The sequence below is a fragment of the Berghia stephanieae genome, chromosome 1, assembly GCF_034508935.2.
Source record: "Berghia stephanieae isolate SIO BIC M18660-M18661 chromosome 1, UCSD_Bste_1.3, whole genome shotgun sequence".
NCBI lineage: Eukaryota > Metazoa > Mollusca > Gastropoda > Nudibranchia > Aeolidiidae > Berghia > Berghia stephanieae.
In genome coordinates this window covers 134,899,367-134,923,735 of record NC_088360.1, presented here as the reverse complement: position 1 = coordinate 134,923,735, position 24,369 = coordinate 134,899,367, and the positions used below count along the sequence as shown (strand labels likewise).

The following is a 24,369-nucleotide window of genomic DNA, read 5'->3' as shown; positions in this document are numbered from 1 at the left end:
CAATGTACTCAGTTTGAGATCACCTAAATGTCTTACCCAGGCACCAGCACAAGATCCGCAAAGAGGGATACACCCAAATTTTTACAAATCATATGGTTTTTTGTTTTTTTTTAAATAACAGTACGTAACTGAGAGATGATTTACAAGACAAAGAATATCATCTCCCAAAACCATAACTATACATTCGACTGTTCCCTCCAAGCCAAGAACTCCGGCCAGGGTCAGCACAATACAAAGTAATCCCATTCCAAGTCAAAGACAGAAAGCTATTGGAAAACATGCAGGGGGATATAAGACATAGCAAGTACCTCCCTGCCCACTGTGGGAGGTCGGGAACCCCACCCAACCATACTCTTAAAATGAAAATTAATACACGTAGTAACATGCGAAATATTGTTCGAGATTTATTTTTTTAATAAGGAGGGGGGGGGGGTCCTTTTTCTTTGAGCTCTACCCAAGTTTCTTGCGACAGCCGGCAATTATTAAACTAGGATGACATCATTGGTCTGATAACCCAATTTTATTTGTTTATTGTCTTACTAACTACGTCATAGCGATAGGGGTAGGGGTACATATCGCATCTCTCTACCGTAAGAATTTATTGATCCTGACGCATGTGCGTTCAACATGGTAGTTGCACACACGAACATTGTGTAACTCACACCTCAAAAGCACCTGTCACCATTGTGTGTACGCGGAAAACCCCACACTAAAATCCAATTTGATATTTGAACTTTTCAAGGTGTTTATTTAGTCATAGTTTACAATACTTTGGGCAGGCTACTTTGGGCAGGCAGCATCGATATAGCAACGGGATATGGTTTGCTTTTTTTTTTCTATGGGTTTTAAGAACCTAGCGACACTTGACGGTCATTTCAGCGCCAGTAAAAAGGAGGAAGATTGTAGAAAAGATGTAGAATATTATTCCGACATAATACTAGATGGGTGCAGTTGGGAATCGAAGATTTGTTTGTTTGTTTTTAAGGGTTTTACATCGCTTGCAACGCATTTAGGTCATATAATGTTTTGTTTTGTTTCTAAGGGTTTTACGGCGCTTGCAACACATTAAGGTCATATAAGCGCCAGTAAAAAGGAAGAAAATGGGATATTTAAAAGTTCTAAAATTACAATTCAAGCATCCAAGAAAAAGGAAGATAAAGGAGAATTGGTTCAAATAGGAAACAGATGTAGATTCCAAGAGCACACCATCAAAATACTTAGTTTGAGATCACCTAAAAGTCTCATCTAGACACAAGCACAGGTCCCAACTAAGAGGAATACACTCAAATGTTTACAAATCATATATAATGTACAAAACATAATACAGTGCATGACAGAGAGATGATTTACAAGGAAAAAAATATCATCTCCCAAAACTAAGCCATACATCTGAATGTTTCCCTCTCAGCCAGGGTCAGGACAAAACCAAGTAATCTCATTCTAAGACAAGACAGATAGCAAGTTGGAAAACGATATAGGGGGATAGAAGACACAGTAAGTACCTCCCTGTCCACTATGGGAGGTAGGAACCCCACCCAGTAGGTCATATAAGCGCTCGTAAAAAGGAAGAAAATGGGAGAGTCAAAAGTTTTAGAATTACAATTAAAACACCCAAGAAAAAGTAAGACAAAGGGGAATTGGTTCAAATAGGAAACAGATGTAGATTCCAAGAACACACTATCAAAGTACTTAGTTTGAGATCACCTAAAAGTCTCATCTAGACACAAGCTTAAGATCCCACTAAGAGGAATACACTCAAATGGTTACAAATCATGTGTTAAAAAAAAAAAACAATACATAACAGAGAGATGATTTACAAGGGAAAAAATACCATCTCCCAAAACTATAACTATACATTCCAGCCAAGGACTCCGGCCAAAGTCAGGACAAAACCAAGTAATCACATTCCAAGACAAAGACAGAAAGCAATTGGAAAACAGATACAGGGGGATAGAAGACACAGCAAGTACCTCCCTGCCCACTATCGGAAGTCGGAGACCCCTAGAAGTAGAAAGGGTCTGAAACGTCGACAGTCTTAGCAGACGTCAAAGTGATACTAGGCTGCTAGAAGCTGTGGACTATAAAAAGTAATATTAGTTAATTATTAATCTTAGCAGACAAGAGTTTTTGGGATGGTTTTTTACTGCTTTATCTTCTTTTTTTCTTTCAAATACACCTTTTCACATCTTCATCTTACACCAGTGCCTGCTCCCTAAATTTTCACTTTAATATTTTCAAGATATTAGTATGTAATGGTGTGGAGAAATGAATGATGGAGAAGGAACAGACCAAGGGAGGCAACCGTTCCAATTCCACCCACTATGCCCAACATTCATTTTCAAGACAAAATAACCGACATTCAAAAGTTGAGATGAAGCTAAATCATTTGAATTGGTATTAAAATTTATTTCAAGAACAAAATGTTAAAACTATAACATAATAGAACAGGAAAAAAAAATTGCTTCGTTGCTGCAAAATTTCAAAAAGCAAAGTTAAGAAGTACAGCAATAAAAAAAAAAAAAAGGAAAAATACATAAAAACTAAAATTAAATACTAAATCAATATTCAGTTAAATTAAAGATTGGCTTGCTTGATATGTACGTAATCAATTACACATGAGAGGTCACATGACATTTGCCCCTCAAAGATGACGCAAAGAAGCTTGCATAAACCACTTATCTGCAGTACTCTGGAAAAACACGTGTTTAAAAATTTGGCCAGAAATTGCGTCCTTCTAATATCTATGGATTTAAATAGCCCTCATCTTAGCAAAACCTCTCAAACCTGGGCAAAATCCAAGGTTTGAGAGTTTTTGCCAAGATGAGGGCCTTTTAAATCAATCAATATTTGGAAGGACGAGATTTCTGGCCAATTTTTTTTAATACGTGTTTTTATAGAGTATGGCAGTTAACTGGTTAAAAAACATATTTTACAAATCCGTCAACAACCTATCGGCGGCGATTCAGATCCAAGACTACACAAAAAAAAGACAGCCAAACAAATACAAAACAAAAGGAAACAAAGCATCAAACTCATTTGCAAAAACCAACAGATGTACGTTTGTTTTTTCCTCCAAACTGTCATCTGCATTTTTTGCCAAATTGGGACCTAAAATTTGCCCAAAAAAATCACAAATTTGCCAAGAAATTTGCCAAAAAGACCAAAATTTGCCAAAAAATTTGCCGAGGAGAACTAAGCATTTCAGTAAAAATTAACACGCGATACAGAAAAAAAAATATATAAAAGTCAATTTATTACATTGAGATTATGAATAGCGTTGTTACAAAGATTTTAAAGGATCATTATCCGTAGAGAGTAGCTTCCCTTGGTTTGGGCCCGGGCAAAGCTGCAACATTTCTCAAGTTTCGCACTTTTTTTTTTCGTCATTTTGTTTTCGCTTCTTTTTTTTCTCAAAATTTGTCACGCGATTTGCCAATTGTCCCAAAATTTGCCACGATTTGCCAATTTTGGGAAATTTGCCAAAATTTGCGGATCGCCCTGATATTTGCGGCCGCAAAAAAATGCAGATGACAGTCCAAAATGATTCACGAATGGAATGTGTTACCACCAGAAACCACCGATATTGAAAATACAGAAACATTCAAAACAGCACTTGACACGATTCAGATAGCCGACACATATACGTATTCTAATTCTATGGAAGCTTGTGGCATGGCGGATTTGTGAACTTCGGATGATGGGCCCGATTGGGTCTTTGGCAAAAGTATGACTTGAAGACCCTGACCCTGACACCCCTTCCAAACAAAAAATATAACAAACTAAACAAAACAAAAACTTTTTTAAAAAGCTCGAGGTCAAGTCTAGATTAAGACAACTAAAAAAATTTCTTAAATTTAAATTATACATTGATTTGTTTATGAGATAGGAAAATGTCTTCTTTTGAAATATCACAAGGAAGACATAATCTGACGCAGACGTGAACAGTGAAAGTGGTCCAGCTTATACAAATGGGATACTGGACAGCTTCAGGCCATCTCTTTTCTCCAGTACTAGAGCCAGCTTCATTTGTCAGACCATTTCACCATTCAGCATAATAAGAAACCGGATGTGCCATGACTTCAAATTTGCTGCTTTTAAAATTTTTGATTCTTGCAAAATTCTAACTGATGCTTTTGATTTATGATTGATGATTTATATCTTATCTTCTAAAAGGATAACTAGGATAAAAACATCCTTTCAATGCCTTATAATGGCATGATATGGAAACTATCTTAATAAATCATATTTGTTTTTGTTTGTTTGTAAGGGTTTTACGGCGTTTGCAGCACATTTAGGTCATATCAGGGCCAGTAAAAGGGAAGAAAATGGGATAGTCAAAAGTTATAGAATTACAACTAAAACACCCAAGAAAAGTTAAGACGAAGGGGAACTGGTCCAAATGGGAAACAGATGTAGATTCCAAGAGCACACTATCAAAGTACTTAGTTTGAGATCACCTAAAAGTCTCATCCAGACACGAGCACAGGATCCCACTGAGAGAAATATGCTCAAATGCTTAAATTATACTTTCAAAACAACAAATATAACAGTACATAACAGAGAGATGATTTATAAGGAACAAAAAAAATATCAACTCCCAAAAACTTTAATTATACATTTGACTGTTTCCCTCTCAGCCAAGGACCCCGAAAAGGGAAAGGACAAAAACAAATAATCTCATTCCAAGACAAAGACAGAAATATATATAGAGATATAGAAGACACAGTAAGCGACCGTCCTGCCGACTATAAGAGGCCAAGAACCCCAGCCAGGAAATAACTAGAGGTTTTAGGATAAATCATGGTTCTAACACATACGACAATATTTAAAGTTCTTCATCTCTGTCTAAATAAATAATTAAAAGTTGAGCTTTTATAAAGCACAATATCCACTAAACATGCTCACAGCGCTTTACAAGGGGTCCCTGATAAACAGCAACACTTAACATGTAGGATGAGACATGACGCCTGTTAGGCGATTTTACAAAAAATAATTCCGACAGAGACAACGCTGTTAATGGCCAGGTACTCATTTTACACCTGAGGACGATAAAAGAATGTGAGTAAAGAGCTTTTTCCAAGGACTCAACTATGCGCCGAGCAAAGTTTGAACCCAGGACCTTCCGATCCGAAAGCATGTGTCAAGACCACTTAGCCGCAGTAGCTGTCTACAGGTCAATACTTTTTTTCCTGATATGATAGCATGTGAAACTTGTCGCTTACAATTATACAAGTTTGATATGCTTGTTTTATGTTTTGTTTTTAAGGGTTTTACGGTGCTTGCAACACATTAAAGTCATATCAGTGCCAGTAAAAAGGAAGAAAATGGGATAGTTAAAAGTTCTAGAATTACAATTAAAGCACCCAAGAAAAGGTAAGACAAAGGGGAATTGGTTCAAATAGGAAACAGATGTAGATCCAAGAGCACACTATTGAGCTTTTTTTTTTAGCTTTTTATATAGCGCAATATCCACTAAAAGTGCTCAACGCGCTTTACAAGGGGTCCCGGGCCAACAGCAACATTTAACATTTATGACGGGACATGACACCTGTTAGGCGATATTACAATTTTTTCGGACATAGACAACGCTGTTGACGGTCAGGTACTCATTTTACACCTGAGTGCCGTGAGAGAATGTGAGTAAAGTGCCTTCTCCAAGGACTCAACCATGCGCCGAGTGAGGCTCAAACCCAGGACCTTCACATCCAAAAGAAAGTGTCATACTACAAGACCACATAGCCGCACTATCAAAGTACTTAGTTCAAGATCACCTATAAGTATCATTCAGACACAAGCACAAGATCCCACTAAGAGGAATACACTCAAATGGTTACAAATCGTGTTCAAAATAAAAGATAACGATACACAACAGAGATGATTTACAAGGAAAAAAATATCATCTCCCAAAACTATAACTATATATTCAAGGACTCCGGCCAGGGTCAGGACAAAACCAACTAATCTCATTCCAAGACAAAGACAGAAAGCAATTGGAAAACAGACACAGGGGGATAGAAGACACAGCAAGTACCTCCCTGCCCACTATGGGAGGTCAGAAACCCCACCCAGAGTTTGATATGCTTGATTGCATGACCATAGTCAGATATTGTCAAACAATTTGAACATAAGATGGATATTAATAAGAATCACTCGTGGCATAATGAAATGTTATCATATCATTGTTATCGTTATCTGGATTTGAACATGTCTTTGAACCTGGAAGCCAGCTCTTTGTCTTGACGGGCAATCTCCGACTTGCACAATTCTGTGTATTTTCTCACCTGTGAATCACCTAAAAAGAATATATTAAGAGGAGAAAGGGGTGGAGTGGGTCAGGAGGAAGGTGGAGGGGACCGGTAATTCTGTTAATTGGCAGATTCAATTCAAAACATATGTGCCTATTTATATTTATTTATATTCAGTGAATTCGTTTGATATCCGATTTAGTCCATTGATAAGAGACTGAATTGTAACTACGAAGGCCTTATCCATAAGGGACTTGTATTTCTGTATGTTGTGACTTATTAATTTCCATTAATTTTATGATTTGTGAGTTTTATTTTCTCATAGATCACTTAGGTTCTAGTCTATTGCAAAGTACTTTCCACCATATCTAACAGACCCAGCTACCCAATCACTAAAGGGTGAACAGGGGGATCCGAAAAATTTTTTTTTCAAATCTGGACTTCACCTGGGATCGATCTCAGTCCTTTTGGTTGAGAAGCAAGTGCTCTACCAGAGCTACCTACTTGAAATTTCAAAAATTCGTAGATTCCAAGGGGGAAAAAAGGAAAAATTCACTTTAAAAAGCTGTAGAAATAAACATTTTGCTCTCAGCATGGTCAAAAAATGCTCCAAAGTCCTGAATATAGGTTCTGAGGAACTAAAATTCCCTTTTCAACAAGATTTATTGAGTCAACAAAGAGACCTATGCAGTTCTGTAGCTGGAGCCAAAAATTCGTATTTCTACGAATTTTTCATAGTACTAGGCAGGTCTGCTCTACCAACTGAGCTATCGGGATCCCCAAATTTCTATGCATGCAATAGGAAATCTACTTACTGGACGGTGCTTTCGACAAAGCATCTAATCCTTCTTCATATTTCCCAAGAGAATACAGGGACAGTCCTTTCCTAAAGAGTGCTTTCGTGTTGGAGGGTGACATCTCTAGGGCTTTATTACAATATTCAACAATTCTCTCATATTTTGGTACAGGCTCTTTCAACATACATGCTGTGGACAAAAAGAACTTAGAAAATAACCGACATTTATTTGAACAAAAATGAATTCAACAGCTTCAAACAAAGAACAAAGTACCAAATATGGAACATTTCGGTCCAAAAACCCTTCATCAGCTAATAATAAAGACATTAAACATATAAATACATCACTTGAAATCCAAGACAGATGGTAGAAAAGTATTCTGCATTCTAGCCAGCAAATACAAAGTTGAAATGCAAACAAATAGAAGAGTTTGCTTGTAAACAAAAATATTTTGCGGAATGAGCAAATCAAAAAATAATGGATAAAAATTTGGTGCATATAGACAAGCGTAATAAAAATAGGTGTTAATGTAGTGTGTACTTCATTTGATTGTAGTGTGAAATGTCTTTTCCAAGGAATAATGATCTCTACAATACCAGCATACAGATATATATTGCTAATATTTGTCTCAGATTTTATTTGTTTTTTTTTTTTGGTTGTTTTAATTGATCGATTTATGGAAAATAAAACTTTTATGGCCAAAATGTGAAAACTGTGTTATAAGTACAACAGTAATATTGTATTCAGATTTATTTCCAAACCCACTGAAAGCTCTCACCAAATGTTCAAATTAATTCTTTTGTTCTTCATACAAGAAATAATGAGTGTTGTACAGTTTAAGATAATATTTAATATTGTTCTAACTTCAACCACAAAAAAAATTCTTATTAGCAGATGAGTTATTTTGCCAGGTCAGAATCAACATCATCAGCCTGCACGAGTAAAACACTATCAGTTTGATTATGACCATTTGTCTTAATGTAGAATGGAGAAAGATATTTACCTTATTCTACTCTTTGGGCGATACTTGCAGTATAGTAAACAAAAGGACTTTAGAACAAGGTGTGACAAAAAAACTGAATTCTTCAATGTTTCTTAAACAAGGATGCCAATTCAGGAGGCAAAAATTTACTGAACTTTTACGTAAACACATAGACCAACCCCCTGTAAAGCGCTTTGAGCACGTTTAGTGGATATTGTGCTATATAAAAGCTCAATTTTTAATTTTTTTTTTTCTTCTGAGTGCTGAACTCCATTGAAATGAAATTATGTACTTACTTTTTCCATTTAGCAGATGATTGGAAAATATACTGAGGGTTTATAACATACTGAATTCCGTAAATATATGGAAAATTGGTAACCTTGTTTAAAGTGAAAACTGCAATGATTACCTGCCAAATTGTTGTAGCAGTCACATATCAAAACTTTTGTGTCGGCATCCAAAACTGTTTTTTCCTTGCCAGAGGCTTCACTACTGTTAAGAAGTGAATCTAGACCCAAAATGTCAGGACAGTTGACACTTAGAGCCTTGATGTACATGATGCTGTTGTAATAAATTCTTGACGCTCGCTTGAAGTTTCCTTCCCTATGGGCCTGGTTTCCTTTCTCTTTCAATTCTCTTATCTTTTGTCTTTTTTCCTCATCAGACAGTTTAAAGCTATCGGGTATATTTGATGCTGACGTTTTATCCATTTTCCTTGATGCTGGATGGAACAAATAAATGAAACAAATAATTATTATTTTAAAAAAATTATAACCTACTGCCATACTGCCATGGCACAATTAGATACCGTTACCATAGGCATTCTATGAAGGAATATAGAAAATCCATCAAACGAGCTGTCTGATGTCAACAGGAATCACACGTGTTGTTCCTAAGTGAGCAAATTGGGAGTTAAAAATCTTGACCAAGGAAAAAGATGAAAGTGCCTGAAGTGGGCTCGAACCCGGGATCTTATGGGTAATAGTGCAATGCCTTAACCACTCGGTCACTTTGCCACTACCAGTAATACTACCACAGTAAACTATAAATTATTCTTTGCTTATCAACAAAACAAGATGTCGCCATAAAAAGGACGAAAAAAAAAAATATTATGGTAGTGTGAGACAGGCACCAATCCTTCCACAGGCCGAACTACGGGTATGAGTTGTGTCAGTATGATATGGGCATAACAGATTTTTTTCTGAACTCTTCTTCGATTTCTTTATCAATTCCACCCTCTGTCCACTGTCTGGTGTCTCCCCCACCCCCGTATCTGCACATGCATATTGGACTTAGAGTCCGAATTTCCACCTCGTATAAATTATAAATTAATAATCAAGTCGAGTCTTTTGAAAACATTCTGCACTCCTCATGACTGGTAATATCTTGTCTTTTTCACGCTGTTTTCCTTGATGATTTAAAGTAAGAGCTGCACCCTCGCGTTTCTCCGCCGAAATCTTAGCCACGCCCCAACGTCATGCAAACAAAACACCTACCTCGCACTTGTGAGACACAATTGGAATGCGGCGCAGTTGCCTGGGACCCCTACCTGAAAGGATATTCAAAAACTTGAGAGAGTCCAGAGACAAGGCGCCCGGTTCATAACTGGGAACTATAACAGCAGAACCCCAGGATGCATGACAAAAATGTTAGAAGAAAGAAATCTCATCAGCCTCCAACAAAGAAGAAAAGAAACCCGTCTGTCATTCATGTTCAAGATAATAACAGATCAAATACCATCAATAAAGGCAGACTCCTTTTTCACGCCACGACCAAACAAAAGAAAAATCCGAGCACTCACTTTCGCCAACCACATAACCGAAAACCCCATTGACAGATACGCCACAAACAATTCGAACTGCTTCAAAATCCCACAGACAAGAACACAAAACTACAGAAATTCTTTCTTCATTAGAACTATCTCAGAGTGGAATGGGCTGGATGAACTGGTCATCATGGCACCACACCTAAACGATTTCAAGGCCCGACTGACATGGGCCCGCGCCCAACGAGGACGCCCTGAAATACAACCAGACCATTGGTTTCTTCAGCGCCAACCATACAGATACAGATACAGAGAAACGTCTAAATAGATATTGGGATCGGATTGTTGGCCTTTGCCTTTGGCCTTTGGTGGGAATCGGGACTCTGTCAAGCGGATATCAAAACGTTCCTAACACTCTTACTCTTATCTTATTTGCATTACCTCCTTGGTCAGACTAGATTTATCAACTTTACTGTAAACTCCCAAATGATAAATGAAAATGCAGCCAAGATCGTGTCTGGTCTAAATAGTAGCTGAGATGACTACAGGAAATGTGAACATTCCTCGCTATCTCCAATTCCTGGTAAAATCGGTTGTCGATGTAAATGTTCTACCATTTTTTACTTTTTCAAAGAAGATGTCCATGAATGGAATGAGTAATTATAATCGATGTTTTATTCTGTGGCCACAATATATTGCTAAGGCTTAATGGGAATATATGGTTTATGTATGTACATAAATTGCATTCTACAGAATATTCTTCTTACCCCATCTTTATACTGATCTTTCTGAATATCAAATATATGTGCTTTTACACACTTTTCAGTTTGTATTCTTATAAAAGAAAAAGAAAGAGAATCGATATGTATATCGATCCAGTAAATAATTATCGGTTAGTGCCCATCTTTCTCTCTTATTTACCTCCCGAAGCCGACAAAAATGGCCGAAGCCATGCGAGCCACCGTTGCCTCTTTGTTAAAAGGAATAGACAGGTTTGTTACAGTATATTTTTTTAAAAAATTATCATGTCTTTGAAGATTTAAATACACATGTCTTCCCTGTCCCGTTATCTGCTACAACAGACTTCAATATCTGGACTATCTTTTCTGTTGAATTGCCCTCATTTGTTGATGATCATCATAAATTTTACTCTTGAACTTGCCAGCTGTTCTTGTGTTGTCTGTCAATCATTCATAATGCGAGTTTTATTCGATGTTTTGGCGTGCTTTTTTCATCTGTCTAGGTTTAGATCTAGATCAATCTTATCTAGAGAGTTATAGATACCTTAAGCCTCCTACTCAACTCTACTGTTTCTGTTGTCTTACTCTTACGCTATTGTCTTCTACTGATTACTCATACTCTTCCAGTAACAGCAGGTAGGGTCAGGGTTAGCCTCCTAACCGCCGCCCCTTCTCGCTATTCTCACCCGATATTAACCCCAACTGGTAGAGTTAGCCTAGCCGCTGCTGGTAAAAAACATGAAATTGGATTGAGGGGAGTGATGATGATGTAATGGGGGTGGCGGTTGCTGTAGTTTTGATAACAATGTGGAAGTAGCTGTGGTAGTGGTAGTAATGTTCAGAGCTGCCAACCTACCGCAAAAATTGCAGAATTGTACGCATTTCCCCCAAGATTGTACCCATTTTCAATGTACGATGTTATTCATATTATTACTAGCCTATTGAGAAACCTTGGTGACCAAGTGGATATTCGTATATTTTTTGACCAATTATGATCTTCATGCTGGGAGGTAGAATTCTGAAAGGATTGGATTATAGTCTTGGGAACATCATTGTTGCTGCAATTGAGCTTGTGCGGTGTGACTTTATGAAAGTATACCTTCCTCTTAATTTCACAATGGTTAGTTTCCATCGATTTCAGGATTGTACCCATTTTTATGAAATCTCCCCCATTTTGAGGTCCCATTGTACACATTCTAATCAGATGGGGTTGGCAACTCTGAATGATGATGATGAGATTGTGGTTGTAGTAGTGGCAGTGGTATCGATGATGATGTAAAGGTGGTGGTGGTTGCTATATCTAGTTTTGTGGTAAATATGGTGATGTGGTGGTGGCTGTAGTAGTAGAGGTAGTTTATTGATGGTGACTTCTATTATTTGCAGGAGCACAGAGATATGAGTCATGAGCAAAAGCGAGAATGTGTGTGTGTGAGAGAGAGCGAGAGAGATTCCTGGAACCTTTATAAAATATCATTGACTAACGGTAAATAAAACAATAAACAGGGACGGAACTATTCTCATTAAAGTAATCTGACAGATAGGTTGTTAGATCTCAAGATGGGAACGAATGATCAATAATAATAATAATAATAATACACATTTATATAGCGCTCATTCTCGTGTAAAACACAAGCTCTGGGCACTTTACAATATAAATATCAATTTTAAGTGGAAAAAAACAAAACAAAACAAATAACAACAATAATAATTCATAGCCAAATCAAAGATTCATATTGAGTCAAGAAAAACAAATACAGTAAAAATGTGTCTTGAGATTCTTTTTAAAAGTAGGTAAAGACTTGCACTCCCTCAGACCACGTGGCAGTTCATTCCAAATCTTGGGGCCGAAACAAGCAAACGATCTATCACCAAATTTTGTTCTTGATCTTTTTTCCGAAATTTTCGTTTGGTCATTACATGATCTTAAAGTGTAATTTTCAAATTTACACATGACCACGTGGTCTGTGAGATATGCCGGTCCTATACCAACCAAACACTTATAAACAAGACACGCTGCTTTGTAATATGTGCGCTTTTCAATGGGCAACCAATGGAGAGATGCCAACAAAGGGGTTGCATGATCAAATTTTTTTTTTGCCAAAAACTAATCTTGCTGCACTGTTTTGCAGCAGTTGTAATTGTTTAATAGAAGCCTGAGGCAAGTTGACAAGCAGCGAGTTACAATAATCTAGTTTCGAAAAAATGAGGGAAACAACCAATGTTTCACATGTTCCAATTGCAATATACTGACGGATCGAACTGATTTTCTTCAATTGAAAGTATAAAGATTTACAGAGAGCAGAAATGTGAGCTGACATTTTCATTTCTGAATCAAAATAGACACCCAAATTCTTCACAGTCATTGAAACTTTGATCTTTTCACCCCCAATCAACACATTAAGACCATCATTCACCTTCAACTGCCCTCTATTTCCCACAATCATCACTTCTGCTTTTGACTCATTCATTTTCAACTTGTTTGCATCCATCCACACTTTCACATCCGTCACACATTCTTCCACACGTTTCACAATATTTTCGAGATTTTTAGTTTTATCAGTAGCATAAAGTTGCGTATCATCTGCATAGAGATGATAGCGCAGCCCATGACCAGTGATGACATTAGATAATGGAGAAGTATACAAAACAAAAAGAATTGGACCCAAAACAGAGCCTTGAGGAACACCAAAAGACAATGTATGTTGACGAGAAAGTTTATCTAAAATCATAACCTGTTGCTTTCTGCCATCTAAATAAGATTCAAACCACTGCAAGACAGTCCCAGACAAGCCAAAAGTTACATTAAGTCGTTTAATGAGAATACCGTGATCAATAGTATCAAACGCCGCCGAAAGGTCTAACAATGTCAGAAGAGAAACAGAACCTTTATCTAAAACATCAAGCAAATCACTCGCAACACAGCACAGAGCAGTTTCTGTGCTGTGGTAAGAACGATAAGCTGACTGAAATTTTTCCCATAGATTGTTTTCATGGAGATGTTGTGAAAGACGTCTGAGTACAACTTTTTCAAGGATTTTAGAAAGAAATGGCAGATTTGAGACGGGACGGTAGTTACTAAGGTCATTTACATCAAGATTTTGCTTTTTTATGAGAGGCTTTACAATTGCATGTTTATAGATATCTGGGACTTGTCCTGAGAAAAGTGACTGATTTATAATATAAGTTATGCAAGGTATCAATTCAGGAAGACATAATTTCAAAATATTAGTTGGTAAAGGATCTAAATCACATGACTTCGAGGAAGATGAAAAAATTATTTATTTATTATCAAGTCAGAGAGGTGGGGACAGGGGAAATTTCATGGTTTGGATTGGGATAAAACAAAAACAAAACAAAACACGATCTTGTCAAGTTTCAGACTTGAATGAAAAGTTGAAACGTTCAAAATTCAATTCTCAGTCACACAAAATGTTTCGTTCATCCCTCCTTTTCTTTCCTTCTCAAACTAACACACTCTCATTCAACTTCAAGCCATTTTGAACAGAAAATAGTGTTGTGTTCAGTGAGGGGACAAAGTCTCATTTTCAGAGGCAGGAGAGCGCTTCAACTACTGCGCATAATCACTTTGATATGTTAAATGATTCGGTAAGGAAAAACAAAGGGGCGGGTGGTTGGATGGGAGCATCACCCTTGAATCATATACCTATGATGTTCGCATGGGTGTACGATCCGATAGTGATGTCGTTTCTTCTTCTCTTTACTAGCCTATCCTGCTTCTTTGGTTTGTGATTGTATTTTTGACAGGGGATATTTTTTTTCCTGTAAATCTTCTGCCTGTTTGTTCTTGGTTATTTATAATTTAGCTTATGATATCTTTAGATTATGATTTTGATTGACATTTGTACTATTTTTGTTAGATTGCTTGTTTTTTTGTTTCAGCGGTCTCTCATATAACCTCAATTGTGTTGGAAGAGACCTAAAACAACAAACAAAAAAAAAAAAAAAACAAAGGGAAAAAAATGAATGAGCTAAATTGGTTGCGGTCGTCTACAACTTTTGTACAGCTGAATAACATTTTGAAACGAGCTGTACTGAGTCTGTCACTTTCTAATCGAACCAACTGCGCCAGTCGCCATTTTGCTTGTAGGAATTTCCCTTGGCTCCTGGCAAAGCATAGGGCCTCAAAAGCACTCTTTCATCTTCTTCTGTCTTTGGCACAGACTTTTGCCGTACCCCAGGTAAGATTGGAGACACACAAATCTACCTCCAGGTCTGCTTTGGATGACCTCGTTTCTTCTTGCCTTGGGGGTTCCATTCCCGGAATTAAGATTAGCCTTGCTTTGTTTTTTATGTTTTTCTACCACCCCTAGCGATCACAAAGGATTTGAACCTCCACGACTACTAAACCAACACTACCTCGTCGTCATCCTTTCCACTACATTTTTTGTGTGTATATATGTATATATATGGAAATTCCTGCTTTAGCATTGAAATTCCTCCAAGTGGCGTTTGGAATTTATGAGAGCCAAATTCAAGTTGGCACCTTCTATAATATATATTTGTCAATCTAACGATTCATCATTTTATATATTGCATTGCCATTGCTTTTTTGTTATTTTGATTTATTTTATTTAATTGGGTATTGATAGGTACAACCCAGAAAACCTCCAGACATTGGAGAGATATGTTGACATGCAAGCTAAAGAAAACACATACGATCTGGAGGCAAACCTGGCAGTATTGAAATTGTAAGTGACAACATCTTATATTAATATTAATTGCTTAAAATATAATGTGACTTATTAAAGTTCCTAGATATAACCAAAAAAAAAAAAATCAATGTCGTATTAGTATTGTAATATCTATTTTTTCTTCTTTATTTATTTATTTATTTATTTATTTTTTTTTAATAAAATTTTTAGGGGTGTGAGAGGATTAAGTTTTGTGACTGAATGATAAAGTTTAACACATATTTGATATTGAAATTGACCGACACATAGTAACACTGGAAAGTAACAAGTTAGACATGTTTCCAAAAAAAGAGTTTTCATTCCAATCAAATTTACGGTTTTAATAAAAAGAATTCTGTATTCATTATTCACTTGCTTTTGATATTTTAAAGTTAAAAGGATTTCCAATTTATTAATGAACGGCATTGTGTATTGTTTTGCTGTTTTTGTTTTTTTTAATTACAGGTATCAATTCAACCCAGATCTGTATCAAACCACAGTGACAGCTGTCATTCTTTTGAAAGCCCTGACAAATCTTCCACACTCAGATTTCATCCTTTGCAAATGTCTCATTGAAGCCAACAAAGTGAGAATCAAGAAATTCTTGTCTTTTATGTACTATCACTCTAATTTTCAAAGGGGGCAAGGATATAAAAGTTTATGACACTTTTCAAAGCTTGTATGTGCCATGAAAAAGACATTTTTTTTTAAAGATTGTGTGAACTAGTCAGTACACTAAGATGCTAGAAGCCTATAAAAATTACATGAGAAAAACGTGATTGTTTGTAGATATTTAATATTTGTTGGTTAATGCAGTATAAAATTATTTGAGGTTTATATTTTATTTCTTCTTCAAAAATTTAAAAATAAACATTTCGTAATTCACAAATACGTTGGAAGTAGAGTGGCTCAGGGATATATTAGTGTTAGATTCATAGCAAGGTTTCTATGCTGGGATAAGTATGCAGTGATGATAATCTTCCACTTAATTCTGGGAATTTAGAATTTTTTCAGAAATTTTATGCTGTTTTTACTGTGTCAAACATTTTCCCGCTAAGTGGTGGTTCAGATGAAAAATCACCGTTATGTCTTATGTGGTGCTTATCACTCTAATCGATTTCACTCACATAGAGGAGCAAAGCTATTAACAACGTATAATAAAAATATTGCTTTCGCTCAAGTTGAAATCAGATTTCTGTAACAAGATCAGTTATGAAAAATGATTCGAGTCAACAATAAACCATGTATTGAAGCCAACTATTAAATGTCTAAATGTATTTTATAATTTTAATGCTTTAAATAATTGAGTTTTTTGTTGTTGGGTTTGTTTTTTACCAGAGCATTGAGGAGCCTATTAAGAAGATATTCAAATTAGCTGAGTTTCTTGAAACTGCCAACTTTCAAATGTTTTGGGTGAGTGTTGCAAGTATATGATTTAATATTATATGGTAACACAACATGACAGAATGACATTGAGGAAAATATTAAGCCATAGCAGGGATAGAGAATACATTTGTTACATGAATATTTTTTTTTTTTTTTTTAATTATTCTGTGATAGGTCTGATTATATCATCATTAAGGGATACAGAGGTCAAAAGGCCTTTAAATACCATGTTGTTTTTGCAAATATGAATATATAATAGTTAAAAACAGTCAAAAGAAAAAGATCAAATTGATGCATGGACATTATAAATGCACAAAGTCGTATATACAAACAGAAGGTCAAGTTGGTGCATTATGAATAATTTTTCATCAGGACCTGTTGAGCATATTTCTGAGAAAAAAATGATAATAATGATCTCATTCATCGTATACATACTACAAAGCATGGACAACTGAATGTTTGAAAGCATTTATTGTTTCGCCATTTTTGTTTTTTAAAAAAAATTTGGTATTAAAATCATGTGCATTCCATGTCCTGACAGTTTGTTGGATTAATGAGCTCTGTCGAACATTCGTAGAACATTTGGTGATAAATATCTTAAAGTGATCTCCTTCTTAAAGCACCATATCAGTAACAGGAATTCAGAAATAGTTTTTTTGAAGGGTATAAAACTGTGATCAATTAAGGGTAAGAGAATACAGGTCAGAAATTTTTCATCTTGAAGTCCATAAAACGTTTGTTTTTAATTGGACATTTTATTATTCTTTTTTCAATGAAAATAAAAATCGGTGATTGTTGCCAGTTGCAAATCTGCTGTAAGCTGTTATTGTCAGTCAAGGTGTAAAATATGGGACCACATTGTGGTCTGTGCTGCTGTTACATTAATTTTAAAATTTCAAAAGGACAGATTAGGAAGCAGGCATTGGTGTAAGATAAAATTATGAAAAGGTCGAGGCAGGCATGGGATGTTTTTTTTTTTAATCAAAATTTTTTTAAAAAATTTTCTTTCTTGTAATTTTTTTCTCCTTTGGAACAGTTGTATGTAATGCACACTTTTTGACATATCATTTTGTTACACATTGTCATACAAAGGTTGATCATTGATATCAGTGATTTGCAGAATGTTGTATAATTTTTTTAAATAATTTTTTTTCCCCCCAGATTGCTTTGCTAGAAGACCCCGATTTGTTGATAGGGATTGTGGGTTTTGAGGACTCTGTCAGAAAGTGTGAGTATAGTTTTTTCTGTTTCCCCTGGGAAAGCTGGGTAATGTATATGGTGCTGCTCGAAGAAATAAATAAAAATGTGAAAATGAATGTAAGCTTCAATTTAATATACGAAAACAGATAAAATATAGACGTTTTGGGTTTCCCCTTTATCAACAAAACAGGATGAATGAAACACTACAGACGAATGAGATAATGTGGTAGTGGCGTTGTTAAGATGAATAAACAAAAACGTTTTTGTAGTGTTTCATTCATCCTGTTTTGTTGATAAATGGGAAACCCAAAACGTCCATTTTATCTGTTTTCATATATTAAATTGAAGCTTACATTCAATTTCATATTGTTATTTACTGGAAAAGCTGCGGTGAAGTGAAAGATTTAGGTTTCCCCACTATATGTGGTGATGAAAATGTTGGTGCTTGAATCTAGAGGAAATCAATGACCATGGGAAATGGAATGGAAGCTTTGATTTAATAAATGAAAAGAGATCATGTGGCGTTTCGGGTTTCAGTGGAAAACACTGCCCCTCCCTAACGACTCACAGAACTCCCTAAAGAAATATTTAACAACCCGACCTTTGCATTCCTCCAATGACACCACCCGCTTGTCTATCCCACTCATTCATACAAAGGCGGGAACAAGTTCCTTTTCTCAATTTGGTCCGTCTGTATGGAACACCATTCCACAGAGCATCTGAGAATCCAAATCATTGTCTGTTTTCAAGAAATCCTTGAAAACATTTCTTTTTTGATGTCATGTACTTTCTATATTGTTTTGTGTTGGTGTAAAGCGCCAAGAGCCTCATATTTTAGGATACATTGCGCTCTATAAGAGTCTATTATGATTATTATTATCATTATTTTTATTAAAATGCGATGAATGAAACACCAAAGATGAATGAGAGATGCAAGGATGGCGTTGTTAAGGTGAATAAAAACAAGTTTCTTCACCTTTACGTCATTCTTACATCTCTCATTTGTCTTTTCATTCATCGTGTTTTGTTGATAAAGGAGAAACCTGTAACATCCACATGATGTCTTTTCATTTATTAACTTAAAGCTTCCGTTCAATTTCATATTTTATTTACGTATGTGGTGGTCATTGATAAGTCTCCAATGGAGTCTGCTTTGAAAATTTTTAGGGAAGTGCTCGTCAATATGCTTTAAAAAATGGATAGATTTTTAGAAAGTGCAACGCATACCTGCCAACCCTTCCACTTGTGGCGGAATCATTCCTATTTTCACTCTTTCTTTTTTTCACTATTCCGTCATTGTCTCTCAAATTTTGATTTTCTAAAATGATGATAATGGTAAGTATAATAAAGAAGGATGGGGGGGGGGGGGTTGCTAAAAAGTGATTTAAATTTTTAAAAATTATGATTGCCAAAAGGGAGCTAAGTAGGAAAATTAACTGCACTCCTTTCCCCCCCCCTTCCCCATTCCAGTGCCTGAATATTGTCTTTATGTGTTTGGTGACAAAGTTGGTGGTTATTTTGATACAGAATTATCCATTGTACAGAAATTCCTATTTTATTGTCTCAAATTCCTATTTTCTGGTTTTCTGATTCCACTTTTGGAATATGAAGGGTTGGCAGGTCTGTGCAATGTCGTGTGAACACAGCAAATGGGTTTGACCTGTCAGAATTACCGATTGATCATCTCTTATAAGATTGAATTACAGATTTTGCTTTTATTAATGAACGTTTATTTTTCAGTTGTCTGCCATGTTGTTGCTACGACATACCAAACGATTCGCAAAGACAAATTGCGTCAGCTCCTTGGAAATATCACAGGTGAGTCGCAGTGTGCACGAGCTGTTCTAAACATTGATAAGTGATGAGGTTTTAATATAACTGATGGGATAAAACACTTGGATGGGGGGGGGGGGGGGGGGGGGGGGGAGTAAAAAGGAAAGTATACTTTTATACTGGGCCATGTCTGTAGTCATTTTTTTTTTTAGAGTTGCTTTTATTTTGCAAACATTTTTTTTTCCCCTGTAAATGATCTCTTTACTGTTTGTTATATTTTATATATTACCTATGCTAAGAATTTTAGTGCACTGTTTTTGCAGGGATCAGGGGTTTTTTTTTGTTTTTTTTTTCCTGTGTTACAATTTTAAGGTCTCATACTGGAGTCATGTCTGGACACAGACTGCTCTTTGGTCTTCCTATTACTATTATGTTCTCTTTCTGAATTTCTCTGAAGTGCATCGAGACTCCATTCCATATTTAACTCATCATCATCAATGGTCACTTCTGCTCATGAACATGAACACACATAGGGCATATTATGTACACACACACACACACAGCTCAATATCCCTATGGAAATGGTGGGTTTTGGTGGTGTTTCACTCCCACACACACACACACACACACACAAATATATCTAGGCATTCGCTTTTCCCTCTTCTCCTTCCTTTTGCCGGATTGTCTTTGCCTTGTGAACATCGTCATATAATATGTGTCAGTGCATGATATAATCAGTCGGAAGGTAAAAATTTTGTATTTGCATTTTCTGAAAGAATAAGCTCCCCAGAGTATTTAATCTTTATTTGGAGTAAATCGGGTGATTTTTCGTGAAGTTATGGTCAGATGTCTGGGAAAGGTATCCAGCAACTTTTCTCAAATTTCATACCTTTTCAACTTGACTAGCTGTAAAAAACATTTAGAAGTGAAATTAGGCTTTGATATTTCCCGAAGATGTACAAAAAGGGTTGATTTAATCATTCATGACAAGAAATCATTTTTGATAAAAATTGACATTCTAACTAATCTTGGCAATATCTTAGTTCAAACCCTTTCACCATCTGACTGATTATGTCATTCACTGTAACAAATAGACCTCTCTTCAGTCTACCAAGTAGCCTTTCATGACTATTTTAGGCTGCTCTAGAATAGTGAATAATCAGGCCTAGACTCGTAGAACCCGCTATTTCCAAGTTCTACTGTACCAGATTCCATCTTTTTGGGACTTTGGGTGTTATTTGATGTTCCTGAGAGCAAAGCAATTAATCTGTTATGTTGGTCCTAGTAACTTTCATTTTCTACTTCTTTTTAAACATGAAACCCTCCTGCATCCTGGGTGGGGATCCTGACCTCCCATAGTGGGCAGGGAGGTACATACTGTGTCTTCTATCCCCCCATACACGTTTTCCAATTGTTTCCTGTCATTGTCTTGGAATGAGATTACTTAGTTTTGTCCTGATCCTTGCCGGAGTTCCTTGGCTGGGAGGGAAACAGTCAAATGTATAGTTATAGTTTTGGGAGATGATCTTTTTTTCCTTGTAAATCATCTCTCTGTTATGCATTGTATTATGTTTAGCTTACATATTATATTATATGATTGGTAAACATTTGATTCCTCTTAGTTGGGACCTGTGCTTGTGTCTGGATGAGACTTTTAGGTGATCTCAAACTAAGTACTTTGACGGTGTGCTCTTGGAATCTACATCTGTTCCCTATTTGAACCACTTCCCCTTTGTCTTACCTTTTCTTTTGTGCTTTAATTGTAATTCTAGAACTTTTTACTATCCCATTCTCTTCCTTTTTACTCGCGCTGATATAACCTTAATGTGTTGCAAGCGCCGTAAAACCCTTAAAAACAAACAAAACAACCTCCTGCATCCTATTCTTAAAAATTAGATCATAATCAAGCTAAGCATTTGTGACTGTATTCGTGAAATTACTTTCTCAGATGCCCAAGCCAGTCATTGGGTCAGCAAATATGGATGGACGGAACAGATGGATGGCTATGTGTTCATTACGAATCAAGATGAAAATATCAAGACAAAGAATATAAGAGAAAAAATATCTTTTGACAGTAAGTACTCCAGCTTAGTACAAATTATTATTATTATTTTTATTATTATTATTATTATTATTATTATTATTATTATTATTATTGTTGTTATTATTACTATCATTGCTTGCAAACTGTCGTAAATTATTATACCGTAGTGTTGAATAATAACTGCACATCAATGCAGTGCTCAGTGTCCTTGAGTTTAGCATTGGGCTATCTATTATTATTATTTTCTCACTCAACTTAGGTGTGAAACAAATCTCTTAAATCTCGAGCAGCAACATTTACATTTTCTAACAGGGCTCATTAAAAAGCTCGGTATCATCTGATAATAAGAGTAACAGTCAAGTGATGTAGAGTATGGTCATAGGTCAGACTACTACTACTATGATAATGATGATAATAATAATATTAATAATAATAACTACAATGATATTAATAATAATAATGACAATAAAAATGATAATTAAGCATTTCTACAGCACATTAGCATGATGATGTAATGAAGTGATCATCAATGTCAAATTGTGGTTGTTCGTACACGATTTAAGAAATTACTAATTTCCTTGTCAAATTACTAAAAATTGACATAGAAATTACTAAATTTGATATTTTCAATTTGGCAGGTTTGCCACTACCGAGGCTTTTGGTATGAAATGTGAATAGGTGTGAATGGTTCAGTGGAGATCGAGCAGAGAGAAATTTTTTTTTTTTTTTTTTTTTTGAAATAATCTTCAGACTGGGGATTGAATATCAGACCTTCAGATTACCCCTTTGGCCATTTACTAGTTCATAATAGCCAAATGTCACGATAAAATCATAATTGTTTCAATTTGACCTTCCAGGAGAAGAGTAAAATTGCTTATTGTTATATTTTGTCGTGACTTGGTAATAGAAAGTTATTTAAAATATGAGAATATTTTATTCTGTATCAATTTATTTTTCTTTTCTTTAGGCGGTTAGTCAGAAGAATGTTCGTCTTGAAGTTACATGAAAGAAGATTTGCAACTTAATGGAACTATTTTATTTTAAATATTGTTTGTTTGTTTTTTAGAGTAATCTGTATATGCCAGTTCACTGACAAATTTTATTTTTTCTTTGCTTTGAATGTTATATTTTAAAATATATTATGAGATCTTTTTATTTTATAACCAAAAGTTGTTTTTTTTTGTTTTTTTTTCTCAGGTGTTGCTGCCATCATGGCTGCTGGACGATAAACTATATATAATTCTCAATTTTTGGATGTACCACATGTGTAACAAGGACAAATATGAAAGCTGTGTGTTTGGAATGTAGGGGTGCTTAAATTATGCTTAATAAAAGTGGATAAAGAATGAGTATTTTTGATGTTTGTTTGTTGTTTTTTTAAATATTCTATAAAAGTTGCTGTATTTTCTGCATATACACACACACATTTTCACCTGCATTATTATGACAATCTAATATATATATATATATATATGGTCTAGTGGTATGACACTCGCTTTCGGATCGGAAGCTCCTGGGTTCGAGCCTCGCGCTCTGCGCATAGTTGAGTCCTTGGAAAGGGCTCGTTACTCACATTCTCTCACCATATTCAGGTGTAAAATGAGTACCTGGCCGTTAACAGCGTTGTCTTTGTCCGAAAAATTGTAATATCGCCTAACGGGCGTCATGTCCCGTCCTTCATGTTAAATGTTGCTGTTGACCAGGGACCCCTTGTAAAGCGCTTTGAGCGCATTTAATGGATATTGCGCTATAAAACGCTCTATATATATATATATATATATATAGATATTGTGTTTACTCGAAAAAGGCCGAAACGTCGTTTGTTTTGTGTTGTTCCCTTATTTATGAGTGACATTTACTCCCTTTATCTTTCTCTCCATATTATCTGCATAAGGGCTCAGAGCACACAAAAATTTGTCAAAAGGGTGTCCTTATGTTCTAAGACTAAGACACAATGAATAAATAAACTGAAAATAGCCTATGGCATTGTCTCAGTCAATGACAACATCCTGGAAAGTGGAATTTAATGAAATAAGGGAACTCTGCACATCTGGCACCTTTGGTGTGCACCAAATAACACTAGTTCACTAGGTGATGTGCACACGTTTTATTGACCTGGCATGGCAGCTTTTTGTATCGTTTGCGGCCGCAAAAAAAAATCGAAAAATATCACTGATTTGCATTGTCGCAAAGTCTGCGATTTTAAAATTGATTTTGCAGAAGAGAAAAATTTTTTTTTTTTCTTTTGATAGCTAGTGAAGAACGTGAAAGATAATTAAGAGTAGTTTCTTTTTTACTATCTCAATTTCTTCCTTTTTACTGGCGCTGATATGACCTTGCATCTGTTTGAAACCCTTAAAAAACAAATCCCTTTCTCTTTCATGAACTAATTATGGGTTTGTAAGAAAATTAATTGCAATTTTTTTTGTGCAAGTTTTGCTGTTTTTATCTTGCAAAATTTGGGATTAAAATTTTTTGTTTTTGCAAAACACCGCCGTGTCAGATTAACAAAACATAAACGTCACACTGGGTGGGGTCTTCTAACCTCCCATGGTGGGCAAGAGGTCACTTGCTGTGTCTTCTAGCCTCCTATATCTGTTTTCCGTGTTGCTCTATATCTTTGTCTTGGTTTGCCCTAGCCGTAGTCTTTGGCTGAGGGGGAAACATTCAAGTGTGTAGTGTTAATTTTGAGTGTTGATATTTTTTTCTTTGTAAATCATCTCTCTGACTCTCTGTTATGTACTGT

At 35.7% G+C, this 24,369-nt stretch overlaps 2 protein-coding genes across 3 annotated transcripts; one reads left to right on the top strand and one right to left on the bottom strand.

Moving 5' to 3' along the window:
• Positions 1 to 2,385: 2,385 nt before the first annotated feature.
• Positions 2,386 to 10,629, bottom strand: LOC144963269 (tetratricopeptide repeat protein 9C-like). Of its 2 annotated transcripts, none has more exons than XM_078897141.1 (4): positions 10,557 to 10,629; positions 8,434 to 8,745; positions 7,061 to 7,231; positions 2,386 to 6,292 (listed from the first exon to the last, which is right to left on the bottom strand). In XM_078897141.1, exons 2-4 carry the CDS (start codon positions 8,732 to 8,734, stop codon positions 6,189 to 6,191), a joined length of 576 nt encoding a protein of 191 aa, XP_078753267.1. In that variant the 5' UTR covers positions 8,735 to 8,745; positions 10,557 to 10,629; the 3' UTR covers positions 2,386 to 6,188. The 2 variants fall into 2 exon arrangements, with proteins under 2 accessions (XP_078753267.1, XP_078753266.1); XM_078897140.1 differs by lacking the exon at positions 10,557 to 10,629 and adding an exon at positions 10,231 to 10,443.
• Positions 10,630 to 10,653: 24 nt separating this feature from the next.
• On the top strand, positions 10,654 to 22,975 carry LOC144963268 (eukaryotic translation initiation factor 3 subunit K-like). The gene is made up of 8 exons (XM_078897139.1): positions 10,654 to 10,781; positions 15,140 to 15,238; positions 15,686 to 15,806; positions 16,559 to 16,633; positions 17,768 to 17,834; positions 19,547 to 19,624; positions 21,528 to 21,653; positions 22,821 to 22,975. The coding sequence occupies exons 1-8, from the start codon at positions 10,729 to 10,731 to the stop codon at positions 22,850 to 22,852; spliced, it is 651 nt and encodes a 216-aa protein (XP_078753265.1). The 5' UTR covers positions 10,654 to 10,728; the 3' UTR covers positions 22,853 to 22,975.
• Positions 22,976 to 24,369: the final 1,394 nt, after the last annotated feature.

Excerpts from the sequence above, each read along its gene's own strand:
- LOC144963269 (XM_078897141.1), bottom strand. The coding sequence starts at position 8,734 with ATGGATAAAACGTCAGCATCAAATATACCCGATAGCTTTAAACTGTCT. Across the intron at positions 7,232-8,433 it reads CTGCTACAACAATTTGGCAG|CATGTATGTTGAAAGAGCCT; the intron begins GTAATCATTGCA and ends TTTTGTCCACAG. Across the intron at positions 6,293-7,060 it reads TTTGTCGAAAGCACCGTCCA|GTGATTCACAGGTGAGAAAA; the intron begins GTAAGTAGATTT and ends TATTCTTTTTAG.
- LOC144963268 (XM_078897139.1), top strand. The coding sequence starts at position 10,729 with ATGGCCGAAGCCATGCGAGCCACCGTTGCCTCTTTGTTAAAAGGAATA. Across the intron at positions 15,807-16,558 it reads GTCTCATTGAAGCCAACAAA|AGCATTGAGGAGCCTATTAA; the intron begins GTGAGAATCAAG and ends GTTTTTTACCAG. Across the intron at positions 19,625-21,527 it reads GCTCCTTGGAAATATCACAG|ATGCCCAAGCCAGTCATTGG; the intron begins GTGAGTCGCAGT and ends TTACTTTCTCAG.